Raw genomic sequence first — 26704 nt, 5'->3', positions numbered from 1 at the left:
GAAATGAAAAGAAGTCAGCGGGTATAGAAGTAAACTACACAAGAGGAATGGAGGATGTCTTTGAAGAGATGTGGGGGGGGGGGAGGCAGGGAGGGAGGAGGGGAGAGAGGGGGAGAGAGGGAAGAGGAAAAGAGGAGAGAGGAGCTCGGAGGGAAAAAAGCAACAATGAAATCTTGATGAATCTCTGGAAACAAGGCAGACTCTAAACGTTATATATTTAATATCTGTGTCATGGATGAGCCTGTACTGTACGTCTGTGTGTGTATGAGTGTGCTCAAATGTGTGTGTGTGTGTCGCATGTGTGTTACGAGCGCTCGGAGAGAGCAGGAGGGAGGCGGAGGGAGGACGCAGTTGCCATGACGACGCGGCTGTGTATTCAGAAGGCTCGCCGGCAGGGGTGCGATTGGACGAGGCCTTGTGACGGAGGAGGGGCCAAAGCTGTCATCCAGACCAGGAACCCTCCTTCACTCCCGATAGAGAGAGGAGAGAGAGGAGAGAGAGGAGAGAGGAGAGACAATAACAAGAAGAGAGGGATACCAACACCAAAGCTTTGTGCTGTTCTTGTGCCACTACCGCCACACCAGGCAGTGAACCAGCCAGCCAGTTAGCCAGCCAGTCAGTGAACCAGTCCACTAGCTCCAGCATGGCCACCATCACCTGCACACGCTTCACTGAGGAGTTCCAGCTCTTTGAGGAACTGGGGAAGTAAGTTACTCTCTGTTTCACTGCCCTGTTGACTGCCTGCAGTAGAATAGAACTCATGTTTCCCTGCAAGTCTGTGCGCGGGTTCGAGTGAGAATAGAGCAGCTGTTCTAGAACACTGAGACTAGAACGGCTGCTGTTGCTCTAGAACCATTAAAATAGAACTACTCGTTTTGTTCTAGAACACAGAGAATAGAATTACCGCATTGGTTCCAGAACACTGAGAATAGAACTGCTGCTGTTCTAGAACACTGAGAATTGAACTACTGGTTTTGTTCTCGAACACTGAGAATATAACAACTGCAGTTGTTCCAGAAGACTGAGAGAATAACTGATCTTGTTCTAGAATACTGAGAATTGAACTGCTGCTGCTGTTCTCAAAGACTGAGAATATAATTACTGGTTTTGTTCTAGAACACTGAAAATAGAACTGCTGCTGTTGTTCTTGAACAATGAGAATTTAACTTGTGGTTTTGTTCTCGAACACTGAGGATATAACTGCTGCTGTTGTTCGAGAACACTGAAAATATAACTACTGTTTTTTTTCTAGAACCCTAAGAATGGAACTGCTGCTGTTCTAGAATGTTGAGAATAGAACTGATGGTTTTGTTCTCCAACACTAAGAGCGCTGAAGTAAAAAAAATGGAGAGAGATGAAAGGAGAGAATGTAGAGGTGTGGAGGAGTGAAGGAATAGAACAGGGGGTGATAAGGGGTGGACTGGAGAGAGAGAGACAATGACTGCATGAGGCTTGTTGCTGTATGTTGCCGTGGGAACAGGTGATAGTTGACGACAGTTGATCGTTCAGCCTGCGGATGTTAATGATCCTCAAGGACACACTCACACACGCATATACACGCGCACACACTTACTCATGCACGTACAAAACATGTCCTCCAGATCCTGTAGATCAAATCAGAGGGTTCTGTCTCTTTGTGTGATGGAGAGAGCGGGAGAAAGAGAGGGAGGGAGATAAAGATAGACAGAGGGAGAGAGAGAGATGGAGAGAGGGAGGGAGAGACAGACAGAGAGTAATGATATGACATGTTGCAATATAGTTCTGTTTTTGGTTCAGTCCACTTCAATGGACCAGGTTACAGAAGGTCCTGGTCACTATGACAAAGACACACACGCACACGCACACATACACATAAACATGCACACACAAGCACACACACGTACACACTCTCCCTCCCCTTCCCCTTCCCCTCAGCCAGACTGACAGCAGTGTCCATGGGGATTGCTGCCTCCTCTGGCGTGTTTGTGTGCGGGTGTGCGGGTGTGCGCTTTTGTCTTCTTCAGCGAAGCTATCTACTGCCCCCCCTCTCCCCGCAGCCCCCCAGCTTGTGAAAGTTGTGTGCATCTCTCCCAGCAGAACATACAGTATAAACCCCGACGACGGTGATACTGAGACATGATAGAGGACTGTACTCTATCTGCAGGCTGCAGAGAGGAGAGGAGAGGAGGAGGAGAGGCAGAGAGAAAGAGAGAGAGAGAGAGAGAGAGAGAGAGGAGAGAGAGAGACAGAGAGAAAGGAGAGCGAGTGAGAGGTAGCGCGAGAGAGGGTCTACTGAACGTCCCTGACCCCAGCCCACACTGTTACTCCCACACACACACTCTCAACATCACACACCTCTCTCACTCACACACAAACACACACACACACAAACGCACACATACACAAACACACGTCAAGCAGCCAAAGACGTTACATAATTCCATTTGGGGGTGGAAACACAGTAGCACATCTGATACTTGTATCTCACCCACTATCGCTGACAAGGTATGTGTGTGTGTGTGTGTGAGTGTGTTTGTGTGTATGAGTGTGAGCAATGTGTGCCTGAGGTGTGTGTAGAGAGGCGTGTGTGTGAGGAATGTACTTGTGTGAGGTGTGTGTTCCTGTGTGTGAGGGATGTATGTATCTGTATGTGAGGAGTATGTGTGAGATGTGTGTGGTGTGTAACACATGTGAAACAGCTTCTACAACAGCAAACAGATACAGACTAGAGTCCAGGCCCAGGTGTGCAAGGAAAGTTCCTGACTGTGTTCTTGTTTCCAGGGGTGCCTTTTCAGTGGTGCGCCGCTGCGTAAAGGTGCTGTCAGCACAGGAGTACGCTGCCAAGATCATTAACACCAAGAAACTCTCAGCCAGAGGTCTGCTTGTCTACCTGCCTGTCTGTCTGTCTGTCTGTCTGGATATCTGTTTGCCTGTCTACTTGTCTTTCTGTCTACTTGTCTGTCTGTATGTATGTCTGTGTGTCGGTCTACCTGTCTGCCTGTCTGTCTGTCTGTCTGTCTATATGTCTGTCTGTCTTTCTGTCTACTTGTCTGTCTGTCTGTCTGTCTGTCTGTCTGTCTGTCTGTCTGTCTGTCTGTCTGTCTGTCTGTCTATCTTTCTGTCTACTTGTCTGTCTGTCTGTCTGTCTTTCTGTCTTTCTGTCTTTCTGTCTACTTGTCTGTCTGTCTTTCTGTCTACTTGTCTGTCTGTCTGTCTACTTGTCTGCCTGTCTGCCTGTCTGTCCGTTTACCTGTGTACATGCCTTCACAGCACACACACAAACACACAAGCACGCACACATACAGAGACAAAGTTGCTAACAAGCAGTCTGTCTGAAGGAACTGTCCTTGTCTTTGTATCCTGATGGGTGTGTGAGCGTGTGTGCGAGTGAGTGTGTGGGTTAATGAGTGTGTGAGCGCATGTGTGTGTGAGCGCCCGTGCATTTGCGCATGGGAGCTCGCGTGTGCGCGCGGGCTTTCAACTGTGTGTAGGTGTGTGTCCGTGTGTGCATGCTTTCAAGCGTGCGTATGTGTGTGTTTTGGCACGAATGAGCGATACCGGCATGAGCCCCATCTAATGTCGTTAGACGCAGTCAGGGTCAGCGTCAACACAAACGTGAGGCTTCTCAACGAGAAGATCAACAAGAAGCGAAAGCTTTCAAACGAAATTCTTCCTCTGGGTGAGAAAATCGCAGAGGGTCTTGTAACAAGCCCTCATAGCAGGCATCGGTCAGGCAACAGAGAGCAGAACCGAGTCACACACACCAAAAAAAGGAGGAAGAAATCTCCACCGGCTTCCAGCCCTCACCCTCTCACCCTCTCTCTCTCTCTCTCTCTCTCTCTCTCTCTCTCTCTCTCTCTCTCTCTCTCTCTCTCTCTCTCTCTATCTCTCTCTCTCTCTCTCTCTCTCTCTATATATATATATATATATATATATATATATATATATATATATATATATATGAGGGGGTTGGCCTTCTTCATCCCTGCTGCCCTGCTCGTTGGCTGACAGAAGCTGGCCTTGTCTCTGCTCTGCTGACTGGGATGAGGGGAGGTATCAAACAGGCTGTCCGTGTGGTCCCAGTGGCCGTGTGTGTGTGTGTGTGTGTCCGTGGTGCTGACTCGGCGGAGGCAGTGACTTGGCTTGTCAGGCTGTGTGTGCACAGGGGTTCAGAGAGAGTCGGTGGGTCTCAGATCCATCTGGAGCTGCTGGCGCTTCTTCCTGGGGCCTCTGCTCTGCTGGTGTGTGGTCTGCTGCTGGCGCACTGGGTTTTTGTCGTGCTGTGGTTGTGTTGTCGTCGTCGTCGCGTTGTTGTTGTGTGGTTGACCTGTGGTCGTGCTTTTGAGCTGTGGTTGTGGTGTGGTCGTGTTGACGTCGCGTTGGGATGCAGACGGAATGGGTGCGGTGAAGCGGTTTGAGACAGACAAAGTTCAGCATCAAAGAACTCTCCTCCCTGTCCTGTTGTGGGTTCCGTGTGGTGAGTGTGTGTGTGAGGTTGGTTCATGGGGTGGGTACGTATGTGTGTGTGAAGGGCTGGTTCATGGGGAGTGTGTGTGTGTGAAGGGCTGGTTCATGGTGTATGTGTGTGTGTGTGTGTGAGGGGGTTTGGTTCATGGAGTGTGTATTGGTTTCCCTGTGGTGGCCTCCAGGTGTGTGTTTATGTTTGTCAGTTTTAATTACAGTACTATTAGCTGTTTGGCATCAGTGATTCTGTGTGCATGCGTTTTTGTGAGTGTGTGTATTTGAGTGTGTTAATGGGTTTGTGTGTGTTTGTTTGTTTGTGAGCAGTCATTAAGGACATTCCAACCAGCTGCTTGTTTGGCTTTCTGCCAAAGAAGGAGGCAACTATATGGAATACCCCTCCCTCCCTCCCTCCCTCCCTCCCTCCCTCCCTCCCTCCCTCCCTCCCTCCCTCCCTCCCTCCCTCCCTCCCTCCCTCCCTCCCTCCCTCCCTCCCTCCCTCCCTCCCTCCCTCCCTCCCTCCCTCCCTCCCTCCCTCCCTCCCTCTCTCCCTCCCTCCCTCCCTCCCTCCCTCCCTCAACAAACTTTTTAAACATTGTCCCCCTCAACACAGCCATTGTCACGGTAACAGCTGTAAGTGGGTTAGTGTGTGTAACAAGCTGGTTCTGCTCGATAATTGGCTCATCAGACAGTTCCACAGACAGACAGACTGGGAGACAGACTGAGAGACAGACATACTGGGAGACAGACAGACATACATGTATTCTTTCTTTCCTTTTCCCCCTCTCTCTTTTCCCTTCTCTCTCTCTCTCTCTCTCTCTCTCTCTCTCTCTCTCTCTCTCTCTTTCTTCTTCCCTTTTCTCTGCTTCTGTTTGTCTGTCTCTACTTCTATATCTTTGTAATCCTGTTCTTGGTATATTCAGCAAGGTTGCTTAGCAACACCATTTTTCTGAGTTCACAGCATAGCTTTACCTATAGTGGTACAGTGTCTTACAGGAGTGTGTGTTGGTGTGTGTGTGCGGACAGGTTATCAGTGTGACTAAGTTAGTTTGAGAGGGTATACATGTGTGAGAGTGTAAGTGTGCGAAAGATAGACAGTGTGTGTGAGAAAGTGTGTTTTGTGGTTACTCAGACCAACAGTGTGTTCATTGTATGAGAGAGTGTGTGTGTGTTCTGTGTGCATAATAGCGTGCGTTCTCTGTGTAAGAAAGTGTGTGTATATGTGAGTGTTTGTGTGCAGGCTGCGGGTGTGACTAAATTAGGTTGAGAGGGTAAACATGTGTGAGAGTGAGAGGGTGTGTGTGTGTGTTAACAGTGTGTGTTCTGTGTTTTAGACCACCAGAAGTTGGACCGGGAGGCCAGAATCTGTCGACTGCTGAAACACTCCAACATAGGTGAGGTCACACACACCACAGACATGCACACTAATACACACAAACACACACACACACCACTGTCTCTCTGTCTCTCTCTCTCTCTCTCTCTCTCTCTCTCTCACACACATACACATACACACACACACACACGCACACAGCAGACTCTCAGATCTTTAGAAGTGTGTCTCGCTGAGCTTCTGAACCCTCCATTATTAATGGTGAGGTATTCTAGTCTAGGAGAGAGAGAGGGAGAGAGAGAGAGGGAGAGAGGGAGAGAGCGAGGGACGGAGGTGGAAAGGGAGGGAGAGGGAGGGAGATGGAGAAGGGAGGGAGATGGAGAAGGGAGGGAGGTGGAGAGAGAGAAGCGGAGAGGGAGGGAGACAGGCAGGGAGGGTTCAAAAGAGAGGGAGAGAAGTGCAGAGAGCCGGAGAAAGCGAGGCGGAGGAGGGCAGTGGAGACAGAGAGAAAGATGGATGGAGGTAGAGGGAGAGAGAGAGCGAGAAACAGAGAGGGGGAAAGACATCGAGAAAGAGAATGAACGCATGCTCAAATACACGAGGTCAGGGTGTCACAGTCACAGTGAATCCTGCGTGTGCGCGTTCCTGCAGGTTACTCGGGAGTGACCTGTAGGGGGAGCCCATCCCCCATCCCCCGCCCACTCACACACATGCACTCAGTGAGATGCACATCATTCTGGCGGGGCTAACAGAGCTGTCTCTTCCCACACACAGCCAGAGTGAGTGTGTGTGTGTGTGTGTGTGGAGGTGTGTCAGGAGGGCCATACAGAGAGCTACTATCTGCTAAGGATCTACCCCCTTGGCCTTGTATACACTAAAAGCCCAGATGGGAAATCATCTCTCTCTCACGTACACACATACTCACACACCCAACCCGTAGCTTGACAGGATAAATAGGGTTGCGTAACAATATGGTGGAGCGCTCAAAGGGGAAGTCCCCTGCTCTGGCGGGGGGGGGGGGGGACCTGGGAGGGAGAGAGAGAGAGAGAGAGAGAGAGAGAGAGAGAGAGAGAGAGAGAGAGAGAGAGAGAGAGAGAGAGAGAGAGAGAGGGAGGTAGGGAGAGAGAGAGAGAGAGAGAGAGAGAGAGAGAGAGAGAGAGAGAGAGAGAGGGGGGGGGGGGGGAGGGAGGAGGGGGAAAGACAGGGAAAGAGGTAGGGAAAGGGCAAGATAAGAACAGGGAGGGAGGTAGGGAGAGAGGGAGAGGGAGGGAGGGGGAGGAAGGGAAGGTGAGAGAGGGAGAAAGGGAGATTTCTTTTTTCTCAAAGCCTTGACTGTAATGGGCAATTAAAACCCGACCAGTTACACCACTATAGACATTACAGAAGCAACTTGATCACACTGATGCAGGACAGTAGACACACATAAACAAGCCTAATAACAACCCTGTTTACAACTGAAACACTAGAGCCCCACTGGAGAGAGAGAGAGAGGGAGGGAGGGAATAAGGGAGGAAGGAAAGGGGAGGGAGGAAAGGGGAGAGGAAGACAAAGAGAGAGGGGAGGAGAGAAAGATGGAGAGATAGCGGGAGAGAGAAAGTGAGAGAGAGAGGGATGCAGGGAAAAAAGAGCGAGAGGAAGAGAGGAAGAGAGTTATGACTCTTTGTTTACTGACACCTTCCCCAGTCTTCCTCGCTGGAAGCGGGGGTTGCTATTCGTCAAGCATCCAGAGCCCGCCCACACACTGACAACCACAGCAGAGTCAGCCAATGAGAGCACAGCCTGCCCACACACTAACAAACACAACAGACAGAGCCAATAGGAGGGACGCCTTCAGTTTGCTGTTAAATGTATCTGGCAAGGTGGTTGATACAGGTTGAAATCGTTAAAGGCAGAGTAGACTGGTTGTATGTAGTCTAGAATGGTTGAGGACAGGGTAGAATGGTTGCATGTAATTTAGAATGGTTGGATGCAGGCTAGAATGGTTCACACAAGTGAAGTGTGTTGAAGGGGTGTAGGAGGCATGGGAGGGAGGGAGGGAGGGAGGGAGGGAGGGAGGGAGGGAAAGTTGGAGGAGGGGTGGTGGAGGAGGAGGGGAGAGGGAGCGACACACACACCATGCTAACACCAACGCAATGAAAACAAAATGCTAACACCATGCTAACCTGCTGTCTTTTAAAGGACATGCTAGGTATAGGTGAAGACATGGTACTCATGAATGATGACGAGGTACACCTGGATGAAGCTAAAGTACACAGGAAGGATTCAGCCAGTTTGACCAGTCTAAGGGACTGTAATTGGCAGTAAACACATGGCGCATACTGCACAAAGCTATCGGAATATTGATGTTGCTGTTGCAAACAAACCTGGGAAAAACCCCAATTTCGAGATTGAGTTGAGTGAGGGTTGTGTTGCAAATGTCCATTACATTTACATTTATGCATTTCGCAGACGCTTTTATCCAAAGCGACTTCCAAGAGAGAGCTTTACAAAAGAGCATAGGTCACTGCAGTGGCGATTCTAGACACATTTTACTGGGGGGGCCAAGGGGGGGGGGGCAGTGTTTAATCAGAGGGGCACATTAAAAAACGGAAACAAATGATATTTAAACATTAAAATACTTTAATTTAGCTTTACATTAAAATCATACAAACGGCTCTGGCTCTCCCTCTTCCAGCTCCTCAGCTCTCTCAATACCTTGATATGTTTCTCTCACTTTTTTATTTACTAGGGCAAAAAAGGCTGCAATGTCCCTGCCTCGTTTCCTGATGACAACTAGAAGAAGAAAAATGTGTAAAAAAAATCAGCTCAGGGGGGGCCCCGTGGGGGGCACTGGCCCCTGTAGGCCCCCGTGTAGAAACGCCCCTGGGTCATTGACTCTCCAATGGAGGAGCACTCGCACAGAATCTCTCTTCCTCTCTTTCTCTTTCTCTCCATTCCACTCTTTATCTCTCCCTCCTTCCTCATACTTTCTTTTTTTCTTTCTTTCTTTTTCTCACTCTCAGTTCGTCTCCATGACAGTATTTCAGAAGAGGGGCACCATTATCTGATATTTGACCTGTAAGTATTTATCTATCTATCTGTCTATCTATCTATCTCTCAAAATATCTCCATCTCTTACAGTTTTTTACAATCACTTTGACACTAATTTCAGAACATTGATGTCCTTTTTCAGAACTCTAGGCACAAAACTCACAACTGATGATCAAAATGCAATTTTTTCAAAACCCTAACACAATTTTTAATTGCTTGGATACAATAAAGATACACCTTGGATCATTTGTTCATTGAACTTAAATCATCTGTTCAAAGAGACAAAACTAAACATCAAAGTATCACCATTTTAAAATGAAATTCACAAATAACATCTGAATTGTCTGTCATTTTCTTACATTACGATGACCTAACTGTCAATTGATACAATGAATGATAAATGATATAAGTAACTGTTGCATTACTCTTACTGTAATGCATAGTTTTATAGAAACTGACAAACAATATTCCAAGTTTAGAACATGAAAGTTACAGTTTATGAGATCCATTGACACCATGCTCAATTGGTGCAAGCATGGTTTCAGGCCCATCCACATTTTACAGCCTTGTACTTGACCCCATACTTTCCCTTCCTCAACCCTATTGAGGATTTTTCTCCCCTTGGAGGTGGAAGGTGTACAATAAACATGAACAAGTTACTCTTCTCCAGACCATGGATGAGGGATACTATTACATCACAGCAGACCAGTGTCAGGCCTGGATTCACCATGCCCGGAGATTCTTTCACAGATGTTTGTCAAATGAAAACATCCACTGCAATATGGATGAAAACTTGTGGCCAAATCCACAAGACAGGATTGACGGATATGTAGGAGAGTAATCAATCCTTTGTTCTGCTTTGTTTGTTTGATTTTTGAGCCAGGTGAGGAACACTGCCGTACATGTTTAACGTACTGTAGCATCGTTTTCCTTTGTAGCTAATTAGGTTTGCTTTGATACTAGAAAAAAAACGAAGAAATGTTGGAATTGGATCGTATTTCATGAATACATTTCTGATTTTGCTCAATGACTCCACTGTCTGTAGTATTCCCTCTTAGTCCATTTATGGTGATGTGATGTCTTATGAAACATGTATCACATATTTTGTGGTACAATACAAGTACAAAACACTACATGGTGAATCTATGGGTGTCTTGTGTGTGCATGATGTAAGTGAATGTTCCTATGGTATTTCATGATCAATTTGTTTTTTGAACTAATGATTCTGCATGCACAAGGTGTCTTTAAAGATATGAACATACAATGCAGTGCTTTGAAAATGTGACAGTCTGTGTTACAAGTAATGACTGTTTTGAGTTTTGTATCTAGAGTTTTGAAAAAGGACGGCACGGTTCTGAAATTAGTGTCAAAGTGATTGTAAAAAATTGTAATCTCCATTTCTGGATCTCTATATATTTATGTGTGTACATGCTTGTTTGTAATAGTGTGTCTGTGTTAGTGTGTGTGCTAGTGCGCGTGTAAGTGCGTGTGTTACTGTGTGTTAGTGTGTGTGTTAGTGTGTGTAAGTGTGTTAGTGTGTGTGTTACTGTGTGTAAGTGTGTGAGTGTGTGTGCTAGTGCGTGTTAGTGTGTGTTTTAGTGTGTGTTAGTTTGTGCTAGTGTGTTAGTGTGTGTTAGTGCTCTGCTGTCCATCTCCCATTCTCTCCATGGTCTATTGACCATCTGGATCCTCTTCAGACAGCACCCTCCACCCTCCAGCCGCAACCCCCCCCCCCCCTGTCTCCCTCACCCCCTCTCCTCCCACATCTCTCCCCCCCGCCTCCCCTCAGACCGATTGACACAACCTCCCCCCCTCCCTGTCTCCCTCACCCCCTCTCCTCCCACATCCCTCCCCCCCGCCTCCCCTCAGACCGATTGACACAACTTCCCCCCCCCTCCCTGTCTCCCTCACCCCCTCTCCTCCCACATCCCTCCCCCCCGCCTCCCCTCAGACCGATTGACACAACCTCCCCCCCCTCCCTGTCTCCCTCACCCCCTCTCCTCCCACATCCCTCCCCCCCGCCTCCCCTCAGACCGATTGACACAACCTCCCCCCCCCTCCCTCTCCTTCCCGCAGGGTGACAGGAGGAGAGCTGTTTGAAGACATTGTAGCCAGAGAGTACTACAGCGAAGCGGACGCCAGGTGAGTCTGCTCTCCTCTCCTCTGAGAGGACGAGAGGGGAGGAGGAGGTGGAGGGGAGGAGGTGGAGGTGGAGGGGAGGATGAGAGAGAGGAGGATGAGGACGAGGGGAGGAAGGGGAGGTGGAGGAGGAGGGGGAGATGGAGGGGAGGATGAGAGAGGTGGATGAGGACGACGAGAGGAAGGGGAGGTGGAGGTGGAGGTGGAGGGGAGGATGAGAGAGAGGAGGATGAGGACGACGAGAGGAAGGGGAGGTGTAGGTGGAGGTGGAGGGGAGGATGAGAGAGAGGTGGATGAGGACGACGAGAGGAAGGGGAGGTGGAGGTGGAGGTGGAGGGGAGGATGAGAGAGGTGGATGAGGACGACGAGAGGAAGGGGAGGTGGAGGTGGAGGGGAGGATGAGAGAGAGGAGGATGAGGAGGGGGACGAGGGGAGGAAGGGGAGGTGGAGGTGGAGGGGGAACAGAGTCTCATACATGTCTATGACCTTCGGTCACTCGCAAAGAAACACAAAAACGCACACACACGTACGCACACATAACCTGTGTGCTCCAGTGGCAGATCACAGCTCTTCATTCTTATTTGGTCTCCGGAGTGCGTAGGATGCCAGGATTAAATGTTCAAATTTATTCTCAATAGCCTTCAATTCAGCCTTCTGACTTCCTGCCCACTCCTTCTCTTTCCCTGCTCTCTTCTCTATGTTCTCTCTATATTCCTCTGTCTTTTTCTCTCTGTCCCTGTCTCCCTCTCTCTCTTGCTCTCTCTCTCTCTCTCTCTCTCTCTCTTGCTCTCTCTCTCTCTTTCTCTTGCTCTCTCTCTCTTTCTCTATCTCTCTATGTCTGCATCAGTCATTGTATTCAACAGATTCTGGAGGCGGTGCTACATTGTCATCAGATGGGAGTCGTCCACAGAGACCTGAAGGTACCTTAAAGACATACAAGCCCCCACGCATGGAACACACACCCTAACACATGCACCCACTCAGCCACCCGCCCACCCACATGCACCCACCAACACACACACACAGAGAGAACCCTTCTCTTCAAGCGCTCCTCGTCCGTGTCTCAGTAGACCATCACGGCAGAGATCCTCACGCCCACACGTTCTAGTCATAAAAAGCAGAGGAGGGGGGAGGAGCAGAGAGAGGGGACAGGAAAGGTGAGAGAGGAGAGAGAAGAGTGGCGTAACGAGAAAGAGGGGAGGGGATGGGGGAGGAGGAGAGGAAATGAGAGGAGGACGGGGGAAGAGCGGAGAGCAGAGGAGGAGAGAGAAAATGACGGGGATGAGAGGAGAAGAGGGGAAAGGACAGAAAGGAGAGGAGGAGAGGAAATGGGAAAGGAGAGGCGAGGAGAAGAGGGGAGAAGAAAGGAAAGGGAGGAGGAGGGGGAAGGAGAAAAGAGAGCAGATGAGAGAAGAGAGAGAGAGAGAGAGAGAGAGAGAGAGAGAGGAGAGAGAGTACTATTACATACAGTACTATTCTTCACGATTGCAGTAACAGGTGTAACATAATAGACACACACCTCAACCATTTAGCATGTGAATATGTTTCTGTTACCAGAGATGCTGTGATAAACATCACTTTCTCTCCCCCCCCTTCGCACACCCTCCCCTCCCCAGCCGGAGAACCTCCTCCTGGCGTCCAAGTCTAAGGGAGCAGCAGTCAAGCTGGCAGACTTTGGCCTGGCCATAGAGGTGGAGGGGGACCAACAGGCCTGGTTCGGTACATCACACATACACACACATATTCACACGTACACGTCCACACGCACACACATCCACACAAACACACATATACACATGTTGCTTCATGTCGGTGTTACATTGGAGAGGCTTGAACCAGTGTGTATGTATGAGAGGCCGTATAGACCATAATTCATACTTGGTCTCACATACATGCCATGACCTCACATATATACCATTGTACTCTCACATATATACCATTATACTCTCACATATATACCATTGTACTCTCACATATATACCATTATACTCTCACATATATACCATTATACTCTTACATATATACCAGTATACTCTCACATATATACCATTATACTCTCACATATATACCATTATACTCTCACATATATACCATTATACTCTCACATATATACCATAATACTCTCACACATACACCATTATACTCTCACACATACACCATTATACTCTCACACATACACCATTATACTCTTGCACATAAACTGGCATACTCTCTTACACAGACAAAATACCCTCTTATATGTACCATCATACTAAAGTATAACAATATGTGTAAGAGAGATAAATAGTATGTGTGAAACAGAATGATAGGATATGTAAGTAAGATTACTATTCTATGTGAATAAGAATAGTTATATGTGCAAGAGAGAATACTTGTCTATGTGAGAGAGTTTGATAGAAACGGAAGGCAGTTTGATTGCAAAGGAAGTAGTACTGAATTCTCAGTCCCTGATTGGCTTACGGCCTTGTAGCCAGAGCAGTGCTTGCTAAACTGGAGCAACAAGGCACAATTAACAAGCAGTAGAACGACGCTTAAAATAAACATTTACAGTTTTTGTTAGCGAGTTTAGCACGGTAGACATGATTTTTCTTTTGATTTACCTTCTTTTGCTAGGCCCGTTTGTTTTTGTGGAAGTTAATGGTAATGAGGAGGACATTACGTTGTTTTTTACAAATACAATGCGGTGTGTTCATGACATTATAAAGGGAACTGACAGCATGGGTCCTGACAGCATGGTTTTGCAAAGATTATTTAGCGAGCTTGATTTTTACACACGGACAATGTTTTCCTTTATTTTGAATAGCCAGCGGTGATGAGGGAGTGACAGTCGGGAAAGTTTGCGTGCATTTGAGGCTACGTATGCCTGTCTTCGTTCGATCATCAGTTCAAATGAAAATTCGAAATCATTAGAAGTGAGACAACGAGCTATGTTTGATTCAAGAGCACCTCCAACGATCAGAAATGGTCTTCCTAGTCGCCCTCACTTGAGGCATACGTAGCCTCAAGTGCACCCAAACTTTCCCGATTGTCACTCCCTCTTAACTGCTGGCTAATCAAAAATAAAGGAAAACATTGTCCGTGTGTAACCTCGCTAAATAATCTTTGCAAAACCATGCTGTCAGGACCCATGCTGTCAGTTCCCTTTATAATGTCATGAACACACCGCATTGTATTTGTAAAAAACAACGTAATGTCCTCCTCATTTCCATTAACTTCCACAAAAACAAACGGGCCTAGCTAAAGAAGGTACATCTAATGAAAAATCATGTCTACCGTGCTAAACTCGCTAACAAAAAACTGTAAATGTTTATTTTAAGCGTAATTTTACTGCTTGTTAATTGTGCCTTGTTGCTCCAGTTTAGCAAGCAGTGCTCTAGCTACAAGGCCGTAAGCCAATCACGAACTGAGAATTCAATACTACTTCCTTTTCAATCAAACTGTTTTCCGTTTCAATCAAACTCTCACATAGACAAGTATTCTCTCTTGCACATATAACTATTCTTATACACATAGAATAGTAATCTTACTTACATATCCTATCATTCTGTTTCACACATACTATTTATCTCTCTTACACATATTGTCATACTTTAGTATGATGGTATATATACAAGGGTATTTTTGTCTGTGTAGGAGAGTTTGCCAGTTTATGTGCAAGAGTATAAAAGTGTATGTGTGACAGTATAATGGTGAATATGTGAGAGTATAATAGTTATATGTGAGAGTATAATAGTGTATATGTGAGGTTATGGTGTCGTATGTGAGACCAAGTTGTTTATGTGCAAGAGTATAATGGTATATATGTGAGAGTATAATGGTATATATGTGAGAGTATAATGGTATATATGTGAAGTCATGGCATGTATGTGAAACCAAGCATGAATTATGGCCTATACGGCCTCTCGTATGTATGTGTGATGTGACACATCAGAATGACCCAGAAGAGACTGCTCAATTTGGAGCTTATAGCAAGGTCAAAAAAGTCAAGATCCAGGTCAAGGTGAACTTAGAAGTTATTTCGAAAGTGTCGGTGGACTCCACGATTACCGATTCAATTGCAGCTTTCACTCTGCGTAGATTCTTCCGACCAATTCTCAGTATCAGAGTGATGAGCTACACCTGTTGTCTTGCTCAGTGTGAGCGCGCTTCAGTTTGCTTTTCAGCTGGAGTGGTTTCACCTGTGTCTCGTTTGGTCCTCGTGTGCAGTCACGGTGGCTTCCCTGGTGTGTCTTTGTCAGTTTGTCGGTTCGTTCTGGGTGTCCTGTCCTTAGGAAGAAGGGCTCTGTCCTTCGTGTTCCTCCGTTTGGTCCAAAGAAAGACTTGCTGGCTTTTCGGTTTGGGTTTTCCCGCCCACCTTGCCCTGTATTTGCATCCCACGCCGATTCAGATACAGACACGTAGGCCCGTGTACGTTTATGTTTTACTTCCAGTGGATGGCGTGAACGTGAATGGGTGGGATGAATCATCGCAACCCTCACCCCCCCGCTCCACGACTGCAGGAGGCAGCTCTCGTTGCTGCCGTGTCATCCGCGTAGCTTGATGCTACATTTCCATTGTGAATCAAGTGGTTCCATCCAGCATGATTTCAAGCGTGTTACTTAACCGTCTGCTGCTCTCTTTTTTCGGTCTGTTTTTGAAATCAAAAACAAAATGATTTGTACTGAAAAGATTTTATTCAGAGTCGGGATTTGAACTACGGACTCATGCTCTACCGCTGAACTCAATTTCGGAATGAAATCTCACATTTGATGTGATTAAAACATTTGGGATACAAAGTTTATGAAGTAAAAACAGGAAAACCATTAGTGTTAGAGGGAAATATGGACATTTTTTTCATTTTTGTAAAATCATTATTACAGTATTGAAATGTACAGTAATATAATGGCATATTTAATCCGAGCTGAACAGCCACAAACTAGAGGACAAAAATTGGTAGGTTTACATGAACTGACAACTCTTCTTTCATTTAAGGGAGGGAGGGAGGGAGGGGGGGAAGGAGGGAGGGAGGGAGAAATGAAAGGAAGGAAGGAAGGAAGGAAGGAAGGAGAAGAGGGAGGGACGGAGGGAGAGGAGAGGTATGTCTTGGTCATGACTTCAGCCTCCAGGCTCGAAAAATGATTTAATGTGTACGCATACACACACACATACATGCGCACACACACACCTGCGCGCGCCTACACACGCCGACACCTACACGCACACACACACTCTGGGGTGTGCGGTGAAGCCTAAGGAGTCTAATGACAGGGTGAGGAGAGGATGGGGCTCCAGGCTCATTAGAGAACATTATCTCTGAGTCACGCTGTTGTCTCTCACAAGCCCTGCCGTAGGTGTGTGTAGGAGTGCAGACATGTAGGGGCGTAGGTGTGTGTCGACGTGTCTGCACACTCTAGGTCTGTGCGTGTGTGCGCGTGTACAGCAGGTGTGTGTGTGTCTGTATCTGTGCCGGTATCCCTGGGTGTGTGTATGTGTGTAGGTGCATCTTTGTGTGTCGACGTGTAGATACGTATGGCGTGTGTCTATGTGTAGGTGTCTGTGTGTATGTGCAAGCGTGTCTGTGTGTGTGCATCTGTGCAGGTGTGTATCTCGGTGTGTCGGTGCGACTTTGTGTGTAGATGTATGGATGTGTAGGTGTGTATGTACGTGTGTGTGTATGGTGTGTGTTCAGGTGAGTGTCAGTGTGAGTGGGTGTTTGTATGTCTTTGTCTCTATCTCTGTGTTTGAGTAAATGTCTGTCTGTGTGTGTGTGTGTGAGTGTGTGTGTGGGGTGTCTATGTGTATATTTGTGTACCTGTAGATGTGTATTTGTGTGTAGATGTGTGTGTACAGGTGTTTCTGTGTGCACCATTTGTACCGTTATAACATTAAACGTCAAATGGATTGTGTGTATGCGTGTGTGTTTCTGCACGTGTGTGCTTGAGTGTGTGCGTGTGTGTTTGTGTGCATGTGTGATTGTGTGTGTTTTGGTGTGTGTGTTTTGGTGTGTATGCAGGCTTCGCTGGAACCCCAGGCTATCTGTCACCAGAGGTTCTGAGGAAGGACCCGTATGGCAAGGCTGTGGACCTGTGGGCATGTGGTGAGTAGGAGTGTGTGTGTGTGTGTGTGTCTGTGACAGTAGGTTGGTTTGTGTGTGTGTGTTTGGGTATAAGGTATGTTCGTGTGTAAGTGTGGGTGTACCGTGCGTGAGTGTATATGTACGTGTGTGTGTGTATTTGAGTGTGCGTGTGCCCGTGTGTGTGTAGCCCTTGTGTGTGAGTGTGTGAACTGTGTGTGAGCATCTGTGTGTGTGTGGGTGGGAGTGTGCCCATGCGTGAGACAGTCTGTGTGTACTGTGTGTGTGAGAGAGTGTGTGTATGTTCTGACATGTTGCATGTTGTGTGGGTTGCCAGGTGTGATTCTGTACATCCTCCTGGTGGGTTATCCCCCTTTCTGGGACGAGGACCAGCACAGACTGTACCAGCAGATCAAGGCGGGGGCGTATGACGTGAGCTACTCCATAAGCCTCTCTCTGTGGATATATGTCATCTTATGATTTCACATTCATGTAATAGCATCTATAGAGATGACCTGCTAGAAGGTGCCCCCTTCCTCAACCCTCCCTCCTTCCTGCCCTGCTCCTCCTCCTCTCCCTTCCTCCCCCCTCACACATCCTCACACCCCCTGCTCCCCTTTCCTCTCCCCTCTTTCACCTCCTCTCCCCACCTCCCCCCTCACACCCCCTGCTCCCCTCTCCTCCCCCCTCCTCCCCCTGCTACCTCTCCTCACCTCCCCCCTCCTCCCCCTGCTCCCCCTCCTCACCTCCCCCCTCCTCCCCCTGCTACCCCTCCTCACCTCCCCCCTCCTTCCCCCTGCTCCCTCTCCCCCCTCCACAGTTTCCATCTCCAGAGTGGGACACAGTGACCCCCGAGGCCAAGGATCTGATCAACAAGATGCTGACCATCAACCCTGCCAAACGCATCACTGCTGCTGAGGTCCTCAAACACCCCTGGATCTCTGTAAGACCAGGGAGGAGGGAGGAAAGAGGATGGAGGAAGGGGAAGGGAGGACAGAGGAGGAGGGGGAGGAGGGGGAAGGGAGGAGGGGGAAGGGAGGAGGAGGAGGGGGAAGGAGGTGAGAGCAGGAGGGCAGAGGGGGGTGGGAGAGCAGGAGGGAGGAAGGGGAGAGCCGTGGGGGAGAAGAGGAAAGCAGGGGGGAGGAAGGGGAGCATGGGGAAGGAGGTGGAGAGGGGAAAGGAGGAGGACGAGAGGGGAGACGGGGAGGAAAGGGGCGATGGGAGGCGGGAGTGAAGTCATTGTCTAGATGATAATGAGGATAATCAACCTGATGTAGATCCTTTCACATCCTGGAAACTCTGTTGAACCTTACCTTGTTCATGAATAACATTATCTCTCTCTCTCTCCCGCTGTCTCTCTCTCCCTCTCTCCTTCTCCCTCTTTTTTCCATCTCTCTCCCTCCCTCTGTCTCTCCCTCTTTCTCCCTCTCTTTCCCTCCCTGTCCCTCTGTCTCACTCTCCCTTTTTCTTCACTCCTCTCCCTCTCTTCTTCTCTCTCTCCCTCTCCTGCCCTCCTCCCCCCTTCCCGCTCCCCCCTCAGCATCGCTCCACCGTGGCCTCTTGTATGCACAGACAGGAGACAGTAGAGTGTCTCAAGAAGTTCAACGCCCGACGGAAGCTCAAGGTATGTCCTGTTGGTCACCATGGTAACCTGCACCCCCTTGTTCCTGCTTTTCTTGGGATTGGCCCTCGGATCATCACACATCAGCAACTTGGATCAGCAACTTGCGGCACACAGGAAACACATAATCACCCTGTTGGCAACAAAGGAAACATAATACTCTCAACCACTGTCAACAAATTGACTTGAGGATTAGTGGGGAATGGTGATATATTGTCAGTGATTGATGGAGTGGAATGATAACTGTTGTGTGATTGGAGAAGAGGGATGATAACTTGTCTGTGATTGGTTACAGGGTGCCATCCTCACTACCATGCTGGCCACAAGGAACTTCTCTGGTAAGTTCTGTCTCTCCCAGGAACAACCCCCTACCTGATAACCACCTTTCTGCTCATGCTCAGAGTGACGTGATCACAGATAACGTTCTTTTGTTTCATGAAGTCATTTGAATTGTAGTCACATCGTTTAATATAGGCTATATTAGCAACACAAAATATTTTATTGGGTTCTGTTAGGGTCCACATTCTCATTCCAGTCTGGAATAGAACACCCGTCACAGACCAGACCTCCCTCCCTCCCCTATCTCCTTTACTCCCTCCCCTCCTCACCCCTCCTTCCTTCCCTTCCCTTCTCCTCATCCCTCTCTCCCTCTATCTTTTCCTCCCTTCCTCCCTTCCTCCCTCTCTCTCTCTCCCTCCTCCCCTCCTCTTCATCCCCCCCAGACAGGGAACACCAGGCAGATTTATGAGCAGATAACATATCACAAGTCTATTTATACATTCTCTGTTCTGTACATACACACACTAACACTAACACCCACACACACTTGTCCAATGTCATTATAATTACAACAACAGCACCAATTGTCATGAACAAAGTTAATACTACTACTTGCTATAATAATACTACCACTACTACTACGTCTACTAACAATAATGTATGTACGTCTGTAGGTCTGTAGTATGTGTGTGCGGGTGTGTATGTGTGTGTGTGCGGGTATGTGTGTGTGTGTATGTGTGTGTGCGGGCGTGTGTGTGTGGATGTCTGTCTGTGTGAGACCAGGACAGACCACTGCTAAAAATAGACGCATGTTGATGAATGAGGGGAAACCACCCTGCCCTTCATGACCCCCCACGGTCCCCCCGAGGCCCCTCTAACCCCCCCCCCCCCCGATGCCCCCCCACCGACCCCCCTGGTCCCCATGCCCCCCTCCTGATAGTTAAGGTGCTGTGAGTTTTCAGAGGGTGACGCAGGGAAAAAGTCAAAAGGGGGAGAGGGAAAGAGAGAGCATGCTAGCGAGAGAGAGTTCAAGTTCAAGCTCATAGACCAGTGGAGAACACGAGAGAGAGAGAGACACACAGATAGTGATGGTGAGAGAGAGAGAGAGAGAGAGAGAGAGAGAGAGAGAGAGAGAGAGAGAGAGAGAGAGAGAGAGAGAGAGAGAGAGAGAGAGAGAGAGAGAGAGAGAGAGAGAGAGAGAGAGAGAGAGAGAGAGAGAGAGAGAGAGAGAGAGAGAGAGAGAGAGAGAGAGAGAGAGAGAGAGAGAGAGAGAGAGAGAGAGAGAGAGAGAGAGAGAGAGAGAGAGAGAGAGAGAGAGAGAGAGAGAGAGAGAGAGAGAGAGAGAGAGAGAGAGAGAGAGAGAGAGAGAGAGAGAAGGTATGGAATGTGCCATATCTCAAGTGCTCCTATATCTGGCCTCCCTGGGGGGGAGGGAGGAGGGCGGCGTGGCAGGAACGTGGGGGATTGGGGCGGTTGGGAGGGTGGGTGAGGGCCCCTCCTCCTCTCTTTCTGCTGGGTGGTGGGGCTCCTCAGTCCAGCCAGTTTTCTTCTCACCCTGCCTGCCTGCTGCTTCTCAAGGCTGTCTGGGTCTGGGTCTGAGAATATCGGAAACACGTTTGCTCTGATGAACGCTAATCCACGGAGCTCTGCGGTCTCCACAGCAACGACCGTCTGACCCCACGGTTCCCACCACACCCTTCCGGAAACCTCCGCTCCTCCTCTCCTTTTTCCTCGTTCCGTTGCCATGGAATCTACTCTTTCCTACCTCCCCCTTTGAAGGCGGTCTCTTCCAAGAGCGAGGGTCAGGGGTGAGGGGCTCAGGGGTCAGGGGTCATGCCCTTCGCCCTCCTCTTTTGGGCGTTTGTGCCCGTCCTCATGGCTGTGTTCTCCCTCTTCCTGTTTCTCTCTCGCTCAGGGGGGAAGAGCGGAGCCAACAAGAAGGCTGACGGTGTGAAGGTAGGGCTCACACACACACACACACACACACTTACACACTGACAGACAGGTCCACTCACAAACCCATCCCTACTTCCCAGATCTCCTACCCTGTATGGTTGACACGATGATGTCCAAGAGGGCATCAAACCTCTATACAAGTGTGGTGTGTCTGTAGATGTGTATACGGGTGAGTGTGAGTGACTGTTTGTGCATAGATATACCGTATATATGTATGTGTGTGTGTTATGTGTGAGTGTGTGTGAACATATGTGTGTATGTGTCTGTGTACAAGTATGTGTGTGTGCATGTGTATATATGTGGATGTGTATATGTCTGTGTGTGTATGCATGTGTTTGTATGTTTGTGTGTGTGTGTGTGTGCGTGTAGTTTCTGTGTTTTAAAAAGGGTCACAGGTGACTCTCTCCAAGCTCCCTGGATGCTTTGCAGCGGCTAACCACAGGAGCAGAGTGAGAGGAATGCTGTAGGAATGCACGCACACACACGCACACACACGCTCACACGCGCACACACACACGCGGACACGTTCGCACTCACACTCAAGCAAATACACGTGGACACGCACGTGCACACTCAAACACTCGCACGCGCACACTTGCGTGTCCTGCCCGGCCTGTCATCGGCCCTCCATACCTCCATCCCTCCATCCGTCCATCCCTTCTGTCGCTCCTTAACCTCTTCTAACTTCTCTTCCAGAAAAGGAAGTCCAGTTCCAGCGTGCAGCTGATGGTGAGTGATGTCACTTCCTGTCGACCGCGCGCCCCCCCCCCCCTCAGTGCCGCGCCTGGCTTTATCCCGCCCCCTAACACTCGGGAAAGTGATTGATTAGCGCACTGGCCAGAAGGAACTCTAGAATAACTCCCGCGAACAAACTAAAAAAATCGTCCAATGAACGCGTGGCTAACAGCTGTGGTTCATTCAGAATGGAGCTGGACTTTCTTTTTGTCGATTTATCTCTGTGGACATCCCATCGCACACACACACACACACACACACACACACACAGACAAACACAGACACACACACACATATACACCCCCCCACACGCACACACACATCCCATCCTCTAACCCAGCCTCGTCGCTACTGTCTGGGGCTGGCTCTAACATGACGGATCTGTGAGACAACCATCCTCCCAGTATAGGTGTGCCCCCCCCCTCCCACCTCCTTCCCCTTCTCCCTGTCCTGCTAACCACCTGACTCTCTGACTGGTTTCTCTTCTAAAGGGGCAGGATGCAGGCTGCTGTAGACATTCTCTGTGTGTTGTTAGGTGTGTGCGTGTCTTGCGTCAGTGTTTGTGGGTATGTGTATGTGTGTGTGTGTGTGTGTGTGTGTCTAATGGAGTGTCTGTCGTTCATAGGAATCTTCTGAGAGCACCAACACCACTATAGAAGATGAGGACACCAGGGGTAAGCCGACACACCCTCACAAGCACACGCGCACACGCACACCAACACGCTTTCGCAAGCACACACTCGCACACTCACCCAAGCACATCAACACTCGCTGACATACACACAGATAGCTGTTGGGACGTGTCTGTCAGTGACTGGGAAAGGGACACTCCATAATGCTATATATAGTATAGACATCCACCATCACTGGAAGTGCAGAGCTTAAAACTAGAGAGAGTTGCACTGGAGTCACACTACAGTTAGACTGGAGTGAGATTGGAGTGACATCACAGTTACACTGGAATTAGACTGGAGTTACACCAAAGTTATATTGGAGCTAGACTGAAGTTACACTGTAGTTGCAATGGAGTTAGACTGGAGCTGCACTGGACTTAAACTTGTAAAATGGAACCACACGCACCTATCCTATGGTTTCTGATTCTGATCTGGTCTGATTACCGACCTTCAAATACACAAGGAGGAGGAGAGGACAGGAGGGAGAGCGGGGAGGAGAGAGAAATGTAGGAGGGGAGAGGGCCAAAGGAGAGTGGATGAGGGAGACTAGCAAGCTGGACTGAGGGGATGGAAAAAAACAGAGACAGTGAAAAAGAGTGAGTGGGAGAGAGAGCGTTGAAGAGATGGATAGATGAAGGTTAGAGAGGGACGAGGGAGTGGGAGGACAGGTGAAGAGCTGTGCGTTCCAGCCATGGTGGATCACTATCTGACGGAGTCTTGGAGACCCGGTCAGTCATTCAACCAATCATTCAGGCAGCCAGTCAGCTAGCTAGCCAGCCAGCCAGCCAGCCAGCCGGCTCGCCAGTCTGTGAATCAGTCAGTCATTCAACCAATCATTCACCTAGCCAGCCAGCTTGTCAACCAGTCAGTCGTTCAACGAATCATTCAGGCAGCCAGTCAGCCAGCTAGCTAGCCAGCCAGCCAGCCAGCCAGCCAGCCAGCCAGCCTGTCAACCAGTCAGTCATTCAACCAATCATTTATTCAGCCAGCCAGCCAGCCAGCCAGGTAGAAAGTGAATCAATCAGTCACTCAACCAGTCATTCAGTTATCCAGTTAGTTAGTGCTGTGTGATGTATCTCACTGTTATGTAAGCCGCTGATGTTTGAAGTTGGGTTCAGCTGTTTCATCTGCTTTTATTGTCATGACAACGATAGAGACTGAAGTTGGTACTGTGATTTATTCTCTCACTTTTTCGCCTTCTTCATCTCTCCCTCCCTCTCTTTCTCTCTTCCTCTGCATCCCTATCCCTTTCCTCCTCTCTCCCCCTTTCTCTCTCCCCCTTTCTCTCACTCCCTTTCCCTCTCTCTCTTTCCCTCTCTCTCTTTCTATTATGTGGAGAAAATGAGAGAGGGCAACCTGTTTAGCTGGAAGTGCCACTGTCCTCCATATGTCTCTCACACACAAACACACACGCACACACACATACAAACACACACATCCATTGACACACAGACACATACACGCACAGGCACACACACAGACACACACATAGACAAACACAGACACACACACACACAAACACATCCATATGCCAGTAGCAAGCCCTCCCTCTCAGAACTAAGCTGGGTGGGAGGAAATGATTCTCTTTGCTGGCGCTTTCAGCACTCAGTGTGGGCAGATCACACCCACACACACACACACACACACACACACACACTTAACACGCTGAGACGCACACACAGACACACAAATATACATATGCACATGTACACACACACACACGCATACACACTTAACAACTCACCAAGATACTCACATACAACAATAACAACGCACTGAGACACGCACACACATACACACACACACACACACTCAACAATGCACCAAGAGATACACACAGAAACATTACCTCCTACCTACAGTATCTTATGAAATGCTGCTTCACATGTTGCAGCAGCAGCTGCTGCTGTGTTTTTGGTTATGTAAGCAGTCAACCATCAATCAAACTATCTGAGCTAGGCTGATTAGCCAGTCTATCATCATCAGTTATCTCTGAGCTAGGCTGATCACAGTCAGTCTATCCTTTTTTGATTTCTTTGAGCTAAGCTGAGAAATAGACAGCCAGTCAACCGTCAACAGTTATCTCTGAGCTAGGCTGGGCCAAATACAGCCGGTCAACTATCAATAGTAATCTCAGACCTAGTCCAGTCTAACAAGCTAACTGGATAAAATCTGTCTCAAAACTAGTCCAGTCAAACAAGCTAACAGGCTAACAGCTTTATCAGAGGTAGTGTAGCCTGAAAAACAAACAAACAAACAAACAAACAAACAAACAAACCGGCTAACAGCTATCTCAGAACTAGTCCAGTCTTGCAAGCAAACAGGCCAGGCTAACAGGCTAACAGCTATCTCAGAGCTACTGTAGTACAGTTTAACAAGCTAACCAAATCTCACTGCCAGAACACCACTAATGATCATTTATCTTCCTGACTGAGCAGCAGCTATACCGGGAAATAATGAACTCAGTGGCAGTCCCATTTATCAAACTGGCTAATATGTGCGTGGTTATGTGTGCCTGTGTGAGTGTGTGTGTGTGTGTGTGTGTTTGTAAGATAGAGGACGAATACATATTACGTTGTGTGTTATCAGTTTGCAATAAATAACATAATTGGGCATGTGTGCATGTGGTTGTGAACGTGTGGTTGTGTCTGTGCGTGTGTGTTTACAGTTAGGAAACAAGAGATCATCAAAGTGACGGAGCAGCTTATTGAAGCCATCAGCAATGGAGACTTTGAGAGCTACACGTGAGTAACACTCACTTCTAATGACACCCCTATCCCCCCCCTCCCACACACACACACACACACAGACACACACACAAACCCCACACACACGCACATACACAGGAATAGGGTGGATAGGTCATCTTGACACCTGTTCACAAGGAGGGGAGAGAAAGAGAGGAATGGAGAGGAAAGGGAGGAGTGGAGAGTAGAGAAAAGGAGGACAGGAGGGGAGGGGAAAGTCTTGTGCATCTACTTCCTACGTCATTCTTTCTCTGCTCTCATCTGCTCCTCCTTTCCTCCCCTCCTCACCCCCCTTCCCCCTCCCCTACTCTCATCTCCCTGTTCCTTTAATCCCCTCCCTCCCTCCCTCCCTCCCTCCCTCCCTCCCTCCCTCCCTCCCTCCCTCCCTCCCTCCCTCCCTCCCTCCCTCCCTCCCTCCCTCCCTCCCTCCCTCCCTCCCTCCCTCCCTCCCTCCCTCCCTCCCTCCCTCCCTCCCTCCCTCCCTCTCCCTTTCACCCCCCTCCTCCAATCGACCTCCTTCCGCCCCTGCCCTACCTCCCTCCCTCCCTCCACCTTCCTCCCACTCTCCCACCCTTCTCCTCTCCCTTCCCTTTCCTCCCCCTATGCTCCCCTCCCTCCTCCCACCCCCCTCCCCACAGGAAGATGTGTGACCCCAGTGTGACGGCGTTTGAACCAGAGGCTCTGGGGAACCTGGTAGAGGGCCTGGACTTCCACCACTTCTACTTTGAAAACTGTACGCGCACACGCACATACACACGCTCGCACACATCCGCACATATGTACACACTCTCTCTCTCTCTCTCTCATGCTGTCAGAGTTTTAGACAGTGACCAGACAGAGATAATGATAACATCCATTATCCCTGCGCCTTGTCTAATTGTCTGATATGTGTGTGCGTGCCCGTGGGTGTTTGTGTGTGTGAATTGTTGCGTGTGTGCGCCGTGTGCGTGTGTGTTCCTGTCCCTCCCCCCCCCCCTCCCCCCAGTGTGGTCCAAGAATAGCAAACCAGTCCACACCACCATCCTGAACCCCCACATCCACCTGATGGGCGAGGAGGCGGCCTGCATTGCCTACATCCGCATCACCCAGTACCTGGACGCCCAGGGCATGCCCCGCACTGCCCAGTCGGAGGAGACGCGCATCTGGCACCGCCGCGATGGCAAGTGGCAGATAGTCCACTTCCACCGCTCGGGCTCACCCTCCGCCCTCACCAAGTAAGATTGGGAGGGGGGAGGCAGGATGTGTGTGTGTGTGAAACGGGGGGAGTGGGGTATTTGGAGGGGTGTGTGTGTGTGGGTGTCAATGATGGTTGACGGGTCAAAACTTTTGAACAACTTTTTTTTCATTAAAGGACAAAACAAATTAACAATTGGAGATGATTTTGGGGGGGGGCAGAAATCTTGCTTTTACTGATCAAAGTAGCCTTTTTCAGATGTAAAACCCAAACACACTTTCTGCAATGGAAATCAAATATTGTTTGTGAAGTTCTTCACAGCAAGTTCCCACTAATTTGTTGCACTTCCAGTTCATCCCAAATAGGCTTAATGGGGTTTAAAGCTGGTGTAGGCAAGTTTTGCGAAGCTAGCTATTTTAGCTTCTATTCCAAACGATTCAAACCATAATATCCCACCCCCTCCCTTGAAAGTGACTCCCACAAAACACATGAACGTACTGCCTGACTACAGAACCGCCGGGAGA

The 26704-nt window shown here is 48.8% G+C and overlaps 1 protein-coding gene across 3 annotated transcripts; it reads left to right on the top strand.

The window, feature by feature from the left end:
- Nucleotides 1-643: 643 nt before the first annotated feature.
- On the top strand, nt 644-26224 carry camk2a (calcium/calmodulin-dependent protein kinase II alpha). 3 transcript variants are annotated; one of them, XM_084683779.1, is made up of 18 exons: nt 644-705; nt 2761-2855; nt 5775-5834; nt 8776-8830; nt 10880-10945; nt 11790-11862; nt 12559-12661; nt 16935-17018; nt 17332-17426; nt 17815-17937; nt 18535-18618; nt 18911-18953; nt 20810-20850; nt 21547-21579; nt 22211-22259; nt 24928-25003; nt 25645-25739; nt 25992-26224. In XM_084683779.1, exons 1-18 carry the CDS (start codon nt 644-646, stop codon nt 26222-26224), a joined length of 1470 nt encoding a protein of 489 aa, XP_084539905.1. The 3 variants fall into 3 exon arrangements, with proteins under 3 accessions (XP_084539905.1, XP_084539907.1, XP_084539908.1); XM_084683781.1 differs by lacking the exon at nt 21547-21579; XM_084683782.1 differs by lacking the exon at nt 21547-21579 and having other exon boundaries at nt 18911-18962; nt 20825-20850.
- The last annotated feature ends 480 nt before the right edge of the window (nt 26225-26704 follow it).

This window comes from Hypomesus nipponensis, chromosome 20, assembly GCF_054491055.1.
Source record: "Hypomesus nipponensis isolate SF chromosome 20, ASM5449105v1, whole genome shotgun sequence".
In the NCBI taxonomy this organism is placed as follows: domain Eukaryota; kingdom Metazoa; phylum Chordata; class Actinopteri; order Osmeriformes; family Osmeridae; genus Hypomesus; species Hypomesus nipponensis.
The sequence above is the reverse complement of the archived record's forward strand: the minus strand, read 5'-3'. Positions and strand labels throughout refer to the sequence as shown.